This window comes from Canis lupus, chromosome 7 (genome assembly GCF_011100685.1).
Source record: "Canis lupus familiaris isolate Mischka breed German Shepherd chromosome 7, alternate assembly UU_Cfam_GSD_1.0, whole genome shotgun sequence".
Taxonomy (NCBI): domain Eukaryota; kingdom Metazoa; phylum Chordata; class Mammalia; order Carnivora; family Canidae; genus Canis; species Canis lupus.
In genome coordinates this window covers 58365544-58385129 of record NC_049228.1, presented here as the reverse complement: position 1 = coordinate 58385129, position 19586 = coordinate 58365544, and the positions used below count along the sequence as shown (strand labels likewise).

Below are 19586 nucleotides of genomic sequence, written 5' to 3'. Positions count from 1 at the left end.
GTATCATCTTTCCAAAGTGTGACTAGGGCTCCCCACTAATTTCCCAGAACACCACTGAGAACAGCCTTGACTTTTGGGTCATTTCAAAAAACTACTAGAGACTTGAGGATAATAGACAACTGAAGTTAAGAATAACCTATAAAATTGAAGAAGGAGAAGGAGGAGGAAGAGGATGGGGTGAGAGGGGGGAGGGAGGCAGAGAAGGAGAAGAAGAACCTCTAATGCTGCACTGCTGCCCAGGATAAGAGCCATCCCAGAATCCCTGTCTGCCTCCCTCCCTTCCTGTCTTCCCCTGGCAAGTACACCTCCCAGCAATCTCTCCCTCCCCATGGAAATGCTCCAGGCAACTAAGAGAACCTCAAGTCTAGATCAAAATGACTCTGGCCTTACAGGGCAAAGAAGTGTCCACTTCCTCTTTTCTATGTTGCGTCTGTCAGGTCCTTGGTTGATACTCTAGGATTAATTTCTACCCAGAGTGATTGACAGAGGGACTGTACATTCCCTTCAGGAGAAAACTCACTCCTGTCCACAGAGGTGTGGCTTCTCACTATAATCTCAGCAGCAATCGTACAAAATTCAGACATTTGTACATTTCCCCAATTCCGAATTATCCAATATAAGTAACACCATAACAATCATCCAATCCAAATAGAATGTGCCAGGCTCAGAAAGACTCCTTGTAATCTTTCCTTATTAATTAATGATTCAAGAACTAGTATAATGGATTTACTCTTCTTCCACTAAAATCTTCAGACACCCTTACAAATTTCTTTTACAAACAGTCCTTTTTAAGGCAGGCAAGTGGTCTTCTAGTGACTTCTCACTGGACTGGAAAGAATGGTGATTTCTACACGGAAAACAAAATGCCATTGTATGGCTGATAACTTCTCCCAGGAACCGGCCCAAAGCAGTATAACAAAGCCCTGACACAGGGTGAAATATTAGTCCCTCTCATTGTGGAATTATCCCATAATTCTTCGCTTCAGGCTCTTTCAGAATGGAAATCTCCTCCCACTGGGCGAGGCTGTAGTTTCTCCTGGACATTCTCATGTCCCCGGGAGCTCATTGTATGCATCTGTCTGTTCAAAGGCCATTGCTCAAGCATGAAGGTTTACAGGTGTGAGTGGGCTGACTTCCAGATCCCATGTGTCATTTATCTCCACGTCATCCTCTGATTCACTGGCCCATCAGCCTTCTTTTCTCCCACGTGTTTAGGAGGACTGTCCCTCAACACCAGCTTGGGGAAGCAGCATATCCCCCAGATCAGATGCCTGTCAACTAGCTCAGGACTAGAAAAGTAGCTTTTCCCACCAGTTCCCTGTAGGCAGTAAATTATTTACTTCAACCTTTATTGATGTATTGCTATTAACTCTTTTTATTGATTATCAATTACCTATTCATTATTTTTACTTACTCACAATTTATTATTCTTGATTTGTCTTTTCTTTTCAGGCTGCCCAGTTTCCCAAGCCTTTCTGTCACTAGACAACGTTTTCCATCAATAAGTTATTTTGTGTTTACTAAATTATTTAGCCAATGCCACAACAATAATTGGTTCTTTTCCTGCACTTTTTCAAGTGTCATATTTGTGTTTGTCCTTCACTGTTACAAGCTACTCACTTTCCTAACTGGTAAGCTGTAGTCTTAACTTGCACATAAGGTTATGCCAGATTCTTACTCCTCTAAACAACTCTAATGCAAGGATCCCACCTGAACATTTACAAGAACAAAAACACAGAAACTGAAGAACTAGTAATATTCATAGTAGGCATATAGTCAGGTACCAGGAAAGCTATTTTGTTGTCACTTTCTACGAACTTTGTTTTTTAAATTAATTAATTCATTCATTCATTCATTCATTCATTCATTTATGTAGGCTCTACACCCAACGTGGGGCTTAAACTCAGGATTCCAAGATGAAGGGTCACATGGTCTTCCAACCGAGCCATCTAAGCACCCCCCCACTTTCTACTAACTTTGTAGTTAGTGTTCTCAACATGTTCAATAAAAGTGACTGTTTCTCACAGGTTCCAAGTTCTGTTCAGATGGTGGTCAGAGGAAGGTCTAATCTTAACTATAATACTTTACTTTTAAAATGAGAATCTTGGGCCAAAATCTTCTTGCCAGGCTCCCAAAGTAATAAATATTATTGATTAGTGTCAGAATAAGTGATTCCAAACTCAGAGGCATCCATAAGAACTTCTTTATTTCCTCTTCAAGAGAACATTAAGTAGCAATTGGGTATTATCTGGGGCAGCTTTTCAACCATCTAATGATGAATTATCTGGGGCAGCTTTTCAACCATCTAATAATGAATTATCTGATCTCAACTGCTGTAATGTTCCAAAGGTCTAGGCAGAGACTGGACATCACTGTCTCCCACGCTCCTCTCATCCAGGATGGGTGGACAAAAAAAAAAGTTGGGAAGGGACAAGCACTATGCATGTGGCTATGCCATCTTTTCTCCTTTATTGTGACCTTCCTTTCTGTAACATTTCCAAGATAATGGACACCAATGTTACCCAATCTCAGCTTTTCCTTTCTCACTCAGTGAATAGAGAGTCAGGTTTTCTCTCTACAGAGATACTGGAAAGTGATAAGCACACACAAATTCTTATGACATAATGGAAGACATAGGACATTTTACTTTCTGCCCTATTCCTTTGTTGTAACATATAAATGATTCCCTGAGGATAAGGTGGTCTGAGCCTTGCTCTACCAGGCTCTCCTGTGACAGTTTTCCAAATTCATCTATTCACAGAAGAAAGTATTGTGGCAATTGGCCAGGAATATGCTAAGGCTTTTTCCCCAAGTTTGACCAAAGGCCTCTGGTTCATTCTTTCCCTTAATTTCCTTTTTTAATGTTGAACAAATGGGGACAATGTTCTTAAATTCACAATAAATCTTTGTACTTGGCTATTGTGGAGGCAAAATGAAAGAGATTGTTTTGGCAGCAATACAATATGAGTAAAATGAAGAACACCACTTCAAAAATAACAAGAATTCAAAGGGTGCCTGACTGGATTAGTCAGTAGAGCATGTGACTCTTGACTTCAGGGTTGTGAGGTTGTGGCCCAAGTTGGGCAAAGAGATTACTTAAAACAAAACAAAACAAAACAAAAAAAAACAAAAAACAGTGAACAAAACAAAAAGAACAATCAAAGGCTATATTTCAGTGTCGTGTAGCTGGTTCTGAGGTCAGGCAATTGTTGGAGGTAGGAAGGAATTAACTAACCTGAACCAGAATTTTCCACTCCCACCACCACAAGGGAGAAGCAGAAGGCATTCCAAAACCTCACCATTTCACTTTTTAAGTAGTGAATGTGAATGTTTGATGGTCTATGCATTCAATGTCCCAATGGTGAAAAAAGAATTCAATGCAGAATCTAATATACATCACATCTCAAATAGAAAATTTATGTCAAGGGACTATTAGATAGTTTGCTAGGAATCAAATAACTTAATTTGTAATCTTCCTCCTTTTTCCTTTGTGATGTGGGCAATACAATTTGACTCACCAGAATGTACCGATGGACCAGAGTTTGATGTGCATACAAATGGGAACACTTTTCCTTGTCTTCAATAAGCTTCCCATATGAAAAGAACACACACACACACACACACACACACACGCACATGCACTTACACATGCATATACACACATGACTATACACCTATAAGTGAAAATTTTGTAAAATTTTGTGTGTTTAGAGCAAATGTGCCCTAGACACATAAATGTCATGTAGCTAGAAGAGATGGTTTTTGAACTAAATCTTTTAAAAAGTCATATTTTTTCAAGAAGGAAGTGGATAATAAGTAGACACTGCAAAAGCAGGCCTTATTATGAGCAAGGCACAAAACAGAGTATGTGTGTGGGGGGCAAGGGAAGACTGGTATTTGAGTGTGATTTGCATTTCAAATTTATCCTCTAAAATCACAGAAGGCCCTATGCAGGGGAATGCCATGATCATATTTGTTCTTTGGCGACAGGTGAAAGGATGGAAGAGGGAAGAGTTTGGAGGTACAACCACTGTTGGAGCTGAGTGATGCTGAGGATCTGAGCAAGGATACTGTGGAAGAAACATATGAAGAGGAATGGAGGACAATAAAGGTAGGGTACTCATGCTCATGAACACTGGACTTGGGAGTAATGGAAACAACTTGACTCACTAGAATAGTAAAGTTCTTTTGCATCATCTGGAATTTTCTTTACTTGTATTGAGCACTTACCATGTGCCAAGTATCATGCGATGTGTTTTACAAGCATTGGACCATTCCATATTCACATCCACTCAAAACTACATTGTACCACGTCTTGCAGTAAAGTGTGTGGGTGGGAAGAGTAGCTAATTCATCTTGTACCTTGTCATACCAGCACAATCTGTGTTACAAAGGCCTCATATGGCTGTACTGGGAAGGCATTAAATGACCATATATAAATGAATGAATAAATAAACTTGTATTTAAAATTCTCAGAAAGTTCAGCAGTTGGGGCAACAAACAGAATGTGCTATGCAAACAAGATAAAAAAGGAATTGAGTTTTATGATGTCTGCATGGGGTCTTGGAGCTTCAATTATTCAAGGTAGTTATAAGTATGATGGCTGTAGACACACACAAAAAAAATATTGGATTTCCAGTACGTTGCTGCCTAAGGGGTTGACCAGGGCAAAGTCTGGTGTCAAGACTTCAATGTGGAACCCAAGAAAAGCTGGAGATGGAGACTAAAAGGGAGGCCTATACTCAAAGTCAGATTCTGCACAACACAATCAGGAACAAGATAAAAAAATATCTTTAAGATAGGGGATCCAAAAAATAAAGCAGAAAATGATTTCAGGGATAACCCAAATACAGACTAAATTGAACTAACAATACAGCTCTGTTGCCTTCCACCTGTTGAAGTAGCCCTTCCCATTTCTTAGGGGAAATCTCTCAAGGAGGCAAAATCTGATTACTAGAAATTTTATCTGTTTTTCATTTAAGTCTCAAGACCTATCACACTGATTTGTGGTCTATGGATAAGATGTAGCTTTCTGAATACCAAGAATGAGAGATCTAGAAACAATTATGAGCCATGAAGTTCCCAAAGGCCATCACAGGTAAAATACAAGTCACGCTTCTGGGAAAGATGAATGGGAATATGATGGCAAAATGTCAGCTGTAAGGCACAATGCAACTTGAGACTGAAGCTATGATTATCCCAACTAAGGCATTTTCTTCTCTTATGATAATAATAGCAGCTAATGTATATTGAGTGCTCCTTCTGCACCAATTCTTTCCATGAATTAACTCTTTTAACTCTGACAACAAAACTATAGAATAGACTTCTACAATCCCTTCAAATATAGATCATATAGTAGAGGAAATTAGACTCAAAGTTAAGTGACTACTCAAATCCCACAAATGGTAAGGGTGGAGTTGGGATTCGCATCAAGGCACTCTCTGGAGTCTTTGTACTTTTAGGGTTACTATGGTGACTGCCAACTGCCTTAAATTCCCTGGCAAGCAACTGCTTGTCTCAGAGACAAGGAATCTCTCTAGCTAGAAGTGAAGCCCAGAAAGGGCATGACAGGAAGAGTCTTAAGAATATGTAAGTTTTATAGGGTTTTAGAATTAGTGCCCATTTTTAAGAAGTAGATGTTCTCCTTTCCATCCAATTTAAACTAAATAGTTTCATAGTATTTCAAATTAAGCAATCCTTCTCAGATGCTTCAGAAATCTTTGCAATATATGATCTGAACCACTGGATCTATAAGACCCTGTCATGAGGTAATCATAACGAAGAGACATATTCTCAAATTAACAGACATTCTAAAGTAAAGCAAAGCAACTTTCAATTACCCTATTTTAGTTGATTTTTGTTAATATGAATCAGGATGTACATGTGACATATTTTAATCATTTAGTATTATAGGAGTGCCTTTTAGGTGGACCACTCTATATGAATTTCATGCTTAAAAGCTATTTTTTATTCCAATGTCTTACAGTCACCCTAGGAAAGGAATTATATTACCATCCCCCATTTTATGATGAAATTTTGAAAAAAAACACACAGACACAGAGAAACTATGTAACCAATATCCCGTAGCATCACAACCTTTAGAATAGCAAAATTATATACATTTGGTGATAACAATGGACCAGTGATCTCTCCACATCAAACTCTAAAATTCTAAAAAATGTAGAACACGATTCTAAAGAACAGACTCATTTCTCAAAGTAAAACAAATGCAATCTTATAAGGTCATATCAGACACATGATTAACAAACTCACACTAATATTTTAAAACTACTTGATTTACTTTCTCATAACTAGTAATACACACATTGTGGACATGATTTATTTAAAACTTTGAGAAATAGTATTTTGACCGAACAATAATAAAACTATTAAAAAGATAAATTGATAATGGAAAATTACCCAATGTTAACCTTTAAAAATAATTGTTACAAGCCAAACTTGTGAATTTTAGATAGGCACATTATTAACAATTGTAACTATCAGAAATACATTTAAAATGTCCATGGAGTTAGTATACATAAAAAATTCATTAGCTGAAATCAGCTGTGAAACATGGTCTGAAATTTGGTTGGCTGTTAAGTTTAATTTTGTCTTATTGTTTCAAAATATAAATAGATTGGCCCATACTACATTTGTTAAAAACTGTAATCTTAAAATATGAAACAAAAAAACTCTGATAGATATGACTAGGCAGTTCATCTAAAAAGTTGTAAAATACTTATTCCTGGAGAACTTTCACAATCCCTGTACCTCAAAGCTTATTTCAAAACCATCATTATTTCTCATTTAAAAACTATACCCTTGCATTGAAGATATAAACTGTAAATATGCTATTATATACTAACCGCACATATGCTAATTTTAAATACCCTTTTGTTAACATAGAATATTGCATCTAATAAAAGCATGACTTATTTTTACATTTTCAATGGCAAAGTTAAAGTTCTTTTGTTGAGGAAATAATGAAGCAATGACCAAGATATCTGAAACAATAACGTCAACATTATAACATTACTCCGATAAACAGAGATTACTACACTTACATAAAACACAAACAGAATCACTCACTTTAGAAGAGAAGAGAGATGGCTTTTTAAAATACTAGACTCTCCAACCCAAGTAGAAATTTAAAAAATAAAGAGAAGAGAAAGATAGTGAGAGAGAGAGAGAGAGGAGTACACACACACACACACACACACACACACATATATATATATATAGAGAGAGAGATATCAAGGACCAAAACCATGCAGAAGTAAAAATACATTCTAGCAGTTTTTAAACTTAAATTTTGCTGACAAGAGAGGTTAAGAAAGAAACATAGACTCAGTGCAGGATTTTATATAGAATAAAACATAGAAACTAAACTCCACCAAAATGGAATTGTATTAATAGTTAATGCCTGCCTGGGACTCTCTCTTTGCATTAAAAAGAAAGGTAATGTTGTAAGAAGAAAACATTATCAAGAATGCAATATACATTTTATAATGTTTAGGAGAATGGCAGTTTTCAAGCACCACACGATTAACTAATTAGGTAAGTGAAAATAATATTAAAGCAAGTTCTTGACAATTTTCTATTAGGTCATACTTTAAGTAGTGTATGACATACACTTGAATTCATTACATTTTATTGCACTATAAAGTGGTTATTATCATTAGACTCAAATGTAAACAATAATGCAGACTTCCTTAATTTTCCTATCTGTAGGTCTCCTTGGATGGAAGACACTAATAAATAACTTTGTAAAACTTGGGAAATTTGGATACATATTTATAGCATTATCTTGTAAACATGCATTTGGCTAAAGAGATCCCATCAAAATAAAGAGGGGAAAACCCAAAACATAACATCTTGTATTTTTTTTTTTTAAATCTGGCTGGTAATGAAAAAAGTGGTGGTTGGAAGGAGATAAAGTCACTGGATTTTGTAGATTTATCAGAATACACTCATCTCTTGATGCATGCTTCTGCTAGTGTCCTAAATTTGGGTTCCAAATGATCCAAAAATTCAAGCCCATCTTCTTCTTGTCGTTCACTGCAACAACCTATAGAACCAGCCACGGATCCTTTTCCTTCATAGTTATATGTAAGGACATAGTCTTGAGCATGCTTATGCTTGTCATCTTGATTACACAGTTGCACCTTCTGCCAGGGGAGAAACACAATATATTTTATTATTATTATTTTAAACACCAAAACTTACTAACATAAAAATAATTGCTTTGATTTACCTTTCATTGTTTAATTTTTAATCAGAGTGTGTCCTCTAATGGATTCCTACATATAAAAAATGCACATGATTGGTCTATATCATAAATCATCTCTAAATTCACTATACAGCATGCTTCTAAAAACTCACACGCGGCAACAAGTATACAAGGATTCATATTAAGTAATCATTAGTTTCCCTTTCAAAATCATGTCTAAAGTGAAATGCACCCATTAAACTGAACCCAAGTTGATATGAGCCCAATAGGCTTAGTGACCATAAGGCTTTAATTGCCTCGTACCACATTTCTGGTTTCTGTGATATGATTTGTCATGTGGGAAATAGTATTACAAAGTCATGGAAAAAAATAATTTAAGTATCATCCCACAGATAGCTTCTATATTTAAAAAAAAAACATATAAACTGGGATAAAGATTCTTTTCAATTGTTCTTATACCAAATAAATATGACATTTCATGTCCAATACATAAATAAATAAATATCTAACACTATTTTGTAAGAATTAAACACCAAACAAAATAAGAGGAAAAATAAATACCCACTTAATATCTGAGCATTACTAAATTGAAATTAAGGAAAAACAATTTTCCAATTAATAGATTTAATATTTAATGGAAAATAAAGGTCAGGCCACTAAATTGTAGTAATTTAGAAAGCTGAAGAGAAATGAAAATAAATTCGTAGGACACTCAGGGAAACTCAAACTCACTTCACCAAGGCGGGGCTGAGTGAAATTATGCCATTCGGAGTAGGTGTATCTGCAGGTGTCCACCTCCACATGTCCTCCCCTACAGGAATCCAGGGTGTGATGATGCCCAGTCCCCCGGCATGATTCCAGGGTCTGATGTCCACCTTTCACCATTTCAATGCTCTCCTGCCCTCCATTTTTCACTCCTGATCCCATGGTGCCACACACTCCCTGAGCCGAACTGCCCACAGTATGGGTTGTGAAGCCATCCGTGGAACACTGAAATGAAAACAATTTGTGTACAAATTGTAAAACGAACAACAATAACATGCAGATAATGTCATACATTTTTGTGTTAGAAGGTAGGCTCTCTGAGAGCAAGAACTAAATCTTGCTCTCTTCACAATCCTGAGTCTCACCCAGGACTTGATGCAGTATCCAATGCATCTGCAAACTGCAGATATCAAGCGGTCTAAACCTTGAAACAAATCAGAAAGCTGAATATATATTCCTTCTTTAAATATTTCTTAGAATACTGTACATTGTTGTTTGTTAAATCCTTCCAAAATCTCAAGGCTCAAAATGAGGATTCCAGTATCAATGCCTCACATATATTTACCCTGTTTGTTTTAAATTCACTCCTTCACCTGACTAGAGCAGAAACAGAAATGATGATGAGTATTCTTATTCAGTGTCTAATCTCATTTCCCTTGACTAGAACAAAAATACAGGAAAAAGAGTTGCCATAAAAATCTTAGCTTCAGTATTAAACCCTTGTGATCTCAATAAATACAAATAAATCAGCAGGGAAAATAAGAACACCAACGTTCTGGTCACTAATTTTCTATGCTGTGCTTTTGTAGGAAAGTCTAAGGTGTTTTTTTCCAATACTTTATTAAATGTCAACACACTTTTGCTTTCTAAATCTTTCCTGTTCTTATCATTATGCCTTTTGTAAAAAATTTACATGTTCCTCATCCACGTAGTAGGCTAGAAATCAAAGTTGGAGCTCTGTAGTCATTTGCTAGCAATGCTGTTTCATATATTTGATCTCAGGCTTCTTTCTAACCATATTAGAACCAGGAAGACTCCATTAAAGTTCTTCCCACACTGATCAAAGCTTGTAGTCATTTTTATTGCTGCTGCCAGAAAAAAAAATAAAATAAAATAATTATGCTGATGACCTGTGAATAATTAAATGAAATATTTTTACAGCACAAACAGCAGTTTCAATATTTAAAAAAGACTGGATTTAAAGTTGAAATCATGGAACATTTTAAGTAGAAATAATAATGATGTGCTAAAGGATTTTTACTATTAAGGAACACTATATGACCACATTGAAAGGCCACACACCACCATGAGAATCAAGGTCATTTTATCTATTCCATAGGGCTGATGAAATTTTACATATTCTAAGTCACCTGATCAAAAGGACTTCTCTCAGAAAAGAATTGATTAAACCAAGTTTGTCCTTTGTATTTATTTTAAAAAGAACAAACTACTTACTATTTTGTCATCTCCTGGAGCTTCTGTATTTGACACAATGAGGTTCTGCTGGGCTAAATCATCAGGAAATACTTTGGGCTGTTTAGCTGCCCCAGTACCCCCACAGACTAAGGTAAATAGGATACCTGGAGGATGAAAGAAGTTATTTCAGTTTATCATAAAACAATGTGGAGTTGTAATTCAGGATGACTAATACAAAGATGATTTTCCAGAAAACATAAATACGATGGCTTGTGGAGAAGTAGCACACAACAGGAAAGTCTTCCCTAACCAGGTATCCCACGAAGACGTGCTAAATGCCGTATTTCTGCACTAAATTTTACGTCTATGTTGAGATAACACTAGAACAGTACTTTCAGTATATAAATTAAATGTGTTGTGTTGAAGCATCTGGGTGGCTCAGTCAGTTAAGCATCTGCCTTTAACTCAGGTCATGATCCTGGGTCCTGGGACCCAGCCCCACCTGCTTCTCTCTCTCCCTGGCCCTGCTCATGTTCCCTCTCTCTCTCACATAAACAAAATCTTTAAAAAAAAAAACAAAAACAAATATGTTGTATTAAATAGAAATAGAACTATATACAAATGAACAGCTACAGATAGCAGTGCTGATTCTAAGAATGTGTCTCGAAAGTTATTTCAAAGGCTCTTATTTGAGTTGGTGAAGGAACTTACAAAAGAGCAACGCTATGCCCAACAATATTGCAAGGATGGCCCACTTTCCAAGTCTCACATCTCCGCCACCAGTCCTCGCATCTGTGCGAAGCGTGCAGTCATTTTCAGTAACACAGTCACATAAAAGTACTTTTAACGGAGTGATGAGTGACCGGCCATGTCTATCGGCAACTCTGACAGATATTCGATATGTTCCAAATGGAAGGTCCTTCTCATAGAAAAGACGAGCTGCCGTATCTGAAAGAAAATGAAACGGAGTGATAGAGAATGTCACTAATCCCTCCTAGTGGTAGGATATTCACCCTATTTCCCAACAAATGTATCTTCCTGATGGGAAGGCACAATTGCTACAGGATTGAGAAGATGAGTGGACTGGAAGTTCTAATCTAGAGCAACGGTAAACATACTACGTATATAAGTTTCTCTCTTCTCCCTCTTACATGAATGTCCTTTGGCTTTTATAGTAATATATCTTTCTGTCCATAAATAGACCTTCTATCATAAGTAATAGGCTTGTTAAGACATTGGTTTGGGGATGCCTGGATGGCTCAGTGGTTGAGCATCTGCCTTCGGCTCAGGACATGATCCCAGGGTCCTAGAGTCCTGGGATCAAGTCCCACATCAGGCTCCCTGCAGGGAGTCTTCTTCTCTCTCTGCCTATGTCTTTGCCTCCCTCTCTGTGTCTCTCATAAATAAATAAATAAAATCTTCAGAAAAAAAAAAAAGACTGGTCTTTACCACATCTTTGAAAATATTTGCCTTCAGTGCAATTTTCTTTTATACATGGCTCATCACAGGGTAATAGTCTGAAATTCTGGATGTTTCCCCTTACTTTGTTTTCATATATTGTGCCAAACAAACATAAAAAACAGTTGTGGCTTACTGTCAGCCTGATTCTGACAACTCAGAACATGGCTAACCTTGAACATACTGGCAGACATGAGTTGTCCTGCTGCTGTACCATCTCATCATTCTATAAGACCCTGGAACCAACTGTCTAGTTTTTAGTTTTGATGTATTTTTTTTGGTCAAGGATAGAAAATATCCAGGTCAATCTCTAATTCAGTCTTGGGTACAGATCTAAAGATATAATACTATTCTGAATATAAATGCTGCATGCCAATGCCTAAGAATAATCTCTCCTCACTTAACTGGCCTAGTGTGACAGTCCTATTTATTTTTAGGGTGTTTGAAGCTCTAAATATAAATTTGGGGGTTCGGGCAAAGAAATCAGTGAATAAGTCCATTTTAAAAGAAAGCATGGTTAAGTTGGTAAGTCTATGTGTAAAAAATAAGACTAACAAAACCAAAATTTAGGATGCATAATGTGTCATGGGCTGATGCATTAATTATCTTGTTTACTCCCCCAAATAATCTCATTTTACAGATGAGTAAATTAAGGCCCAAAGAGAATAAATAGCACGGTAATATTTATATCACTAATAAACAGTGGAGCCGGCATTTAACATAGCCTATCTTGACTTCAAAGCCTCTTTAGGATTCATTATTCGTAACTTGATGTTTCCCAGACTTTTGTGTTATTTCACAGATGAGTAGAACTTTAAAGTCACAAAGTTTTGACCAACATAATCTTACCAATGTTTTACTGTATGAAGTAGGAACAATAAATAAATAAATAAATAAATAAATAAATAACTTCTTTCAAATGATCTAAAAAGAAATGATGTTATGACTACCCAATCAGTAGAAAGCAGGAAATCTAAAAATAAAGTTAGTTCTTCTCAAGAAAGTTGATAACCTTACATACACACACACACACAAACACACACACACACAAACACACACATACCAGAATATTGTTAAAAATACTGAAAATGTTATCCATTCACAGAGCAGGATTTGGGACATGGGGCCGTAACTTGTCACCGTGGCTTCTATGCATCCTCGATTTTCTTCTCCCTTCCCGTTCTTCTTCCCCTGGCTTGCAACTTAGTTTTCTAATTTGTCTTAAGAGAAAATGGAGGAATATTCATCGGAAGCCTGGGGTTAAAATTCGCATTCAAGGACACTTTAAAGGCAAACCCCCTCAGTTTACAGCAGATCTGAAAGTTGTGAACGCTGGAGTGCTGGGGGACCAGGACTTCAGGGCCAGTGCGTAGGACAGTCAGGACATGTGGAAGACACTAAAGAGTTTACAGCTGATGGAGGGAGTGGTGCAGCTAAATGGATAGGGGGCCCCTCCATTTTTTCCTGTCACCATAGTTCCTCTCATGGTTAAAGTCAGAAGTACAGACTAAGAGCTAAGTTGGTATTAATGATATTTACATACCGTTAATTTTTGTTAATCTCCATGTTCTTTCTATGTCTGAATCAGGAATATTCTCCAATCTGAAGTCAAAGGGTGGGCCATTGATAGGCTCATCAGGGTCTATAGCAACAATGTCCGCAGATGGTGACAAGACGGTTTTGCAGATTACCACTGTGTGTTTTGGTATTGATGGGCCATTATCGTTCACATCTTGAAGTATGATTCCCAGTGTCCCAGTACATGATCTCCCATCTGAAAAATTGGACATAATAATATAATTATTTTTAATGTTCTGAGTTTTCACTGGGAAGTTATACATTGAAAAAATAGTTTTAAAAATGAATGTGGCACTTGTAACCTAGAAATGGCAGTGACAAAGACAGTCACAGGCTACTCCCTTAAGGAATGTTTAAAAAAAAATGATCACTTTCAATAGGTTGTGCTGTTTGACATAACTGCTATTAGATTTGTCCTTCATGAAGAGTCCTAACTCTGGGAAACAAACTAGGGGTGGTGGAAGGGGAGGAGGGTGGGGGGTGGCGGTGAATGGGTGACGGGCACTGAGGGGGGCACTTGACGGGATGAGCACTGGGTGTTATTCTGTATGTTGGCAAATTGAACACCAATAAAAAATAAATTTATTATTAAAAAAGATTTGTCCTTCATTCACTAAATAGTTGCAACAGACATGGAAACTTTTATGGAGGTTGATTTTTGACTGATTTTTGAAAGGAGAAAATGTGAACAAGGGCACTTCTGGTACTTTAAAAGCACAGAGAAATCTGAGGAGGTGGAAAATCCCAAGGTACATATCCATGTTCTAGACATAATGAAGGGGAAGGCAGAGTGGTTAGAACTGACATGGCAGAGAAGAGCCAAGAGTCCCTGAACACCAACCTAGGAACCTGGAATTTCATATGCATATAGAAAGTGCATAAGGCTTTGGAGCAGGGGAACTGAAAGGTAGAAGATACGGATATGGAAGATGAGAACAAAATAGTACACAGAAACATCTGAAGGGGAGCCCCTGGGTGGCTCCGTGGTGAGCATCTGCCTTTGGCTCAGGTCGTGATCCTAGAGTCCTGGGATCGGAGCCTGCTTCTCCCCTTGCCTGTGTCTCTGCCTCTCTGTGTGTCTCTCATGAATAAATAAATAAATAAAATCTTTTAAAAAAAGAAGAAATGTTTGAAGGGTGAAAAGACTCCAGAAGTGGAAAATCACTTGTAAACCAAACTAACCACAATGGCTGTAGCCTAAGGAGAGCATCTGTCTATATATTTAATAAGAATTTACTGAATAACTACTTTGTACTGGGCACCATACTGGAAAATCTAGGGGATTCAAAGATGAATCAGACATGGGTCCAGGCCATAAATCACTCACACAGTGGTGAAGTCTGAAGCTGAACACAAATCCTGGACTTTTGTCTCTAAATTGCTGCTTCTTTTTGCTTAATCAGGATGCCTTGAGACATCAAGGATGGACAAGAGGATAAATGGACTTGCTGCTGCTGGCTGGGGCTGTGTCTTATGTGAAGCTGCCAGCCTAGGAAAACGGAAACCCCAGGCGCAGCCCTGCAGTCACAACCTCAACCAAGACAACAGGATCTGTGATACTCATAGTGTCACTGATGGACAGGAGAACTGGTTCTGAAATGTGGGCCACAGAAAAGGACAAGGTGGAGGCAGCAATAAGACTGCATGACGTTGGGCAGCCCGGGAGACTCAGCGGTTTAGCACCGCCTTCAGCCTGATCCTGAAGACCCAGGATGGAGTTCCATGTCAGGCTCCCTGCATGGAGCCTGCTTCTCCCTCTGCCTGTGTCTCTGCCTCTCTCTCTGTGTCTCTCATGAATAAATAAATAAAATCTTAAAAAAAAAAAAAAAAGACTGCATGGGATGAAGTGAGAGAGAGGAATGAATAAAACCAGAAAGCAAACCGAACGCCTCCTAGGGAACAGAAGCCTGCAGATGGAAATTCCAGAATGAGCAAGATCAATGTTAAAAGGAAAACCAACAAAACCACCCTCAGAAGATGAATTCTCTCTCTGCAAGACATTTCTGAAACCTGTATATTTAGTATCTCCAAAGACATAACAAAATGGTACCTGTGTAGACAACAATGAAATTATAGCTTAAATTCCAGTAACAGTAAGACAGCAGCATTCCTCTAATAGGGACTCTAGAAGAAGAGGATAAATAGAATGGCAGGGAAGCACTCTTCAAAGAGATAATTGCTGAGAATATCCCAGAATTAAAGAGAAGCATGGATTTTTTTTAATATATTCTGACTGCAGTGCTACCTACACACAAATAAACTCACATCATAAAGATTGTATTAAAACTATAGAAGACAACCTAGAGAGCCAAAAAAGGTGCCTAGACATATCACCTACAAATGGGCAATCACAAGATTGGCAGTAGAATAAACCCCAGTGGCAGGAGATACCAGGAGATAATGGAGGACAACCTGAGCAGTGCTGAGGGGAAAAAAAAAAAAAAAAAAAACTTAAAGCTTTACATCAAGTCAAATGCTCAAATCAGGCATGAGAATGATGTTACAATATTTTCCAGAATAAGATGCTTAGGGTTTATCACCCACACCACACCATCTGAAGAACTTAGTAAAAGACGTAGACCAGCAAAAAGAAAAGGGAACTAGAAGAAATGAGATGTAAGAAAAATACAACCATCTCAACCATTTAAAAGAAGAGAGATGAGCAGGGGGATGTGTATTTTCTCCAGCTGGCATACTTTTCATAGGGCAAAACAATTTCACCTCTCAAAATCTCTTGTTCTCAGACTACACGCTGTTTTCTTGATCTCTCTGAAAACCGGGGCTGTGGAACATCCTGAACATACATCTCTTCCCATTGGAATCCACCCACAGAGTTGAAAGCACATGGCTCACTGACTGAATCCGGTTAATTGCATTGTCTTTAAAAACTGACCTCCACGATGTCTGCTCTTCTACCGTTGTGCTAAATGCCTGAACTTCCCTTCCATTAAACGTTTAGAGTCGTGCAATACACTCTATTTTTTTTTTGGCACGTTGTGATTAGTATTGGTGTACAATATTTAAACCAAAGCTCTTAGGCATCAAATTCAGTTTCACGGCTCTGTTTCTCATGTTAGTTAAATAAATCACACTCTTATTCACTGGAGTGTATGCATGCCATGCTCACTCTCTAATATTAATGCGATTCTATGTGAGTAATTACTAATTCTGAATATGAAGTCATGGAGAATGAACTACACATGGTTTCATGATTTTTTGTGGCTGGTACACTCCTACTCAATGTTTCAAATATTTTGAAAGCACACTCCTCCTCTCCAAAGCAGGAATAACACAACAACACAGACACCTAAAACTGAGTTATATAGAAGAGATATCTGAGTGACACTGCCAAGAGAATTTAATTTGAGAAGATACTGAAAAGAAGAGAGAAACTGAACCCAAAGCTGAAGAAATCGCTCTGCTCAGGTGAGTGGAAAGTACTACCAGAAAGCACAGGGGGGATCCCTGGGTGGCGCAGTGGTTTAGCACCTGCCTTTGGCCCAGGGCGCGATCCTGGAGACCCAGGATCGAATCCCACGTCGGGCTCCCGGTGCATGGAGCCTGCTTCTCCCTCTGCCTATGTCTCTGCCTCTCTCTCTCTCTCTCTGTGACTATCATAAATAAGTAAAAATTTAAAAAAAAAAAAAAAAAGAAAGAAAGCACAGGGACGAGAGAGGAAAGTGTGGAAACCTGTACACAAACAAACCTTGCAAAAGGGTTTTAGAAAGAGGAAGCAAGTGCTGCAGAAAAGCAGGAGGATGGAGAGTGAGAATAGGCCCGAATTCAGTGCTCACAAGACAGCATCTTTCATTAAGAGCAGTAGGGAGGGTCCAAATGAAATTAGCCAGTGTAGATTTTAGAAAAGATAAAAACAAGGTCCCATGACATATTTATTACATTCTACAATGATGATTAGCTCATCTAAACTCCATACAAATATTTGATCTCTCAAGTATTTTATTTCCTCTGCAACAAAGGAAAATGTAGAATAAAATTATATCCCAAATCTCTAATTCCAGACAGTAATTTTATCTGACCTACCAACAAGCTATTTGTCATGTGCTGTTAAAAACATAAGAAGATGGGATCCCTGGGTGGCTCAGCAGTTTGGCGCCTGCCTTTGGCCCAGGGCGCGATCCTGGCGTCCCGGGATTGAGTCCTACATCAGGCTCCCGGCATGAAGCCTGCTTCTCCCTCCTCCTGTGTCTCTGCCTCTCTCTCTCTCTCTCTCTCTCTCTCTATGTCTATCATAAATAAATAAATCTTAGAAAAAAAATGTAACAAGAACAGATTTGATTTTCATCTGCCTTTGACCAAAAAGCATGTCCTGACAAAGGGATAAAGGAAGCTGAGGCCTTAAGGGACAGTCTTTAATGAATCAAAGTTGAATTAATAATAATCACACCCTTACCAATTCAGTCAATGGATATAAACCATTTCTCACTTTAGAGAGCACTGAAATACCTAAAACATCTTCCAAAATCACTTCTAGACTCTAATGTTGTAAGCTATAGTGTAATAACTGATGTTTACTGTAGTCAACATATTTAGTTTATGGATGCACAAAGGCCAAATGTAACTCATACACTAAATGGATCTCATAACCACTGTGTTCACATTTCTCTCCATTTTGTAGCACTCATAGAACATTTTACACTTTATATGGTTTTATGGATTCACAGTGTTTAATTTTATAAGGTACTGTTAATCATGACTATGATTATTTTTATATAATGTTCTTAATCAGAATTCTAACCTCCACGTACACTGATAGTTCCCTGTAAAAAGACAAAAACAGTTTTCTAGGAATGCGCTATGGGGCAATAAGTATGTGCTCCCTGCAACGAACTTTCCTGCCAAAGTGAGTATTTTAAAAGATACGACTAGATAAATTGAAGCTAATTTTACTAGAGTAACTTTCTCACTTTTCAATGATTGTTTACTTTTAATAAATTATGGTTTCCAGTATTTCTATTACTAAATTTTATAATTACATAAAACTGAGCGTGTTATTAGGAAACATCCATGTGTTAATAAACTACATCAAACCTTTCAATTGCTCCATGTCTTCCAGGGAGAAATATATTTCGAGAATACATGGAGCTGACTTAAAATCAATGTGGTTGGCTTAAGAACTGAGGATGAAAGTAGGGGGAAACTGATGTAGCTGGCTTAGAAACAAAGTTCTTACCTTTGTCTGATGCAAGAATTGTAATATTATATATACCACCTCTGATCATCTCTGCCTCTCGATCCAGGTTTCTGAAAATTGTAATGGATCCTGTGTTTTCATTTATTCTGACCCACTCTTTTGGATCACTTAATTTCTTGTACCTGTTAATAACGAAGTAAAATAACAACTGTATCATAGGCCCAATTATAATTTTGGCAGCAAATTATGAATTTTAAAAACATGGTAAATTTGGAGTTAACTAAAACAGGATACCTTATGCCACTGCTACTTCTTGTTTCGGGGTCATACGCTTTGTATCCTTGAATCTCTGTCCCCACTGGCACATTTTCTTTAGTTTGAATGGTTTGTACTCGAGGGCTACACTCAGGGCCTTCATCTTGATTTTTTACATTAACAGTAACTGTTGCTGTGCTCATGGTAGATCGTAAGCTACCCTCTTTCGAGTATGGAGCTTCATTAACTACAACAATCTGTAGGTCCACCTGTTTTCTTTCTTCATAATTCAGGGGCTACAAGAAAAAAAAATTGTGTGGAAAATGAGCTCAAGACAGCTAATATTTGGCAATGCTAACTGGCATGCATAACTAATCTTGAGAATAGTCAGGAGAATATTAAATATATACCCAGAAACGCGGAGGTGATTGAAGGAGGGGAATCCAACTGATTCAGGATTTGGGTGGAACCAGAAAAACCAAACCAAACCAAACCAAACCAAAACTGTTCCTCAACTGCCAGTTATGTCAGAGGTCCTGATAATGAATTAAAAAACTATTTAATAAAAAGGTGTTTCAAGGTTAACCCTTGAGAGATAACTTCACACACTACATACCCTAACCAAAAGTTATTTACTATACATTCATTTTGGGACAGCTTATCCTATCCTTCTGAAATGAATAAAATTATTTGTACCTGGTTTGGAGTAGAAAATGTAGGCCAAATTTTATC

The 19586-nt window shown here is 37.5% G+C and overlaps 1 protein-coding gene across 4 annotated transcripts in view; it reads right to left on the bottom strand.

The window, feature by feature from the left end:
- Positions 1-5941: 5941 nt before the first annotated feature.
- DSC2 (desmocollin 2) overlaps positions 5942-19586 on the bottom strand; it is a 33211-nt gene continuing 19566 nt past the window's right edge. For 2 of the 4 annotated variants that reach the window (XM_038543609.1, XM_038543610.1), the window contains exons 10-17: positions 18894-19150; positions 18639-18781; positions 13413-13643; positions 11123-11359; positions 10451-10575; positions 8963-9220; positions 8255-8300; positions 5942-8168 (exon numbers count right to left, since the gene is read on the bottom strand). In XM_038543609.1, coding sequence (XP_038399537.1) covers positions 8265-8300; positions 8963-9220; positions 10451-10575; positions 11123-11359; positions 13413-13643; positions 18639-18781; positions 18894-19150 — 1287 coding nt within the window. In that variant the 3' untranslated portion in view covers positions 5942-8168; positions 8255-8264. The remainder of the gene's footprint in view (positions 8169-8254; positions 8301-8962; positions 9221-10450; positions 10576-11122; positions 11360-13412; positions 13644-18638; positions 18782-18893; positions 19151-19586) is intronic. The other 2 variants (XM_038543607.1, XM_038543608.1) reach the window with 1 other exon arrangement.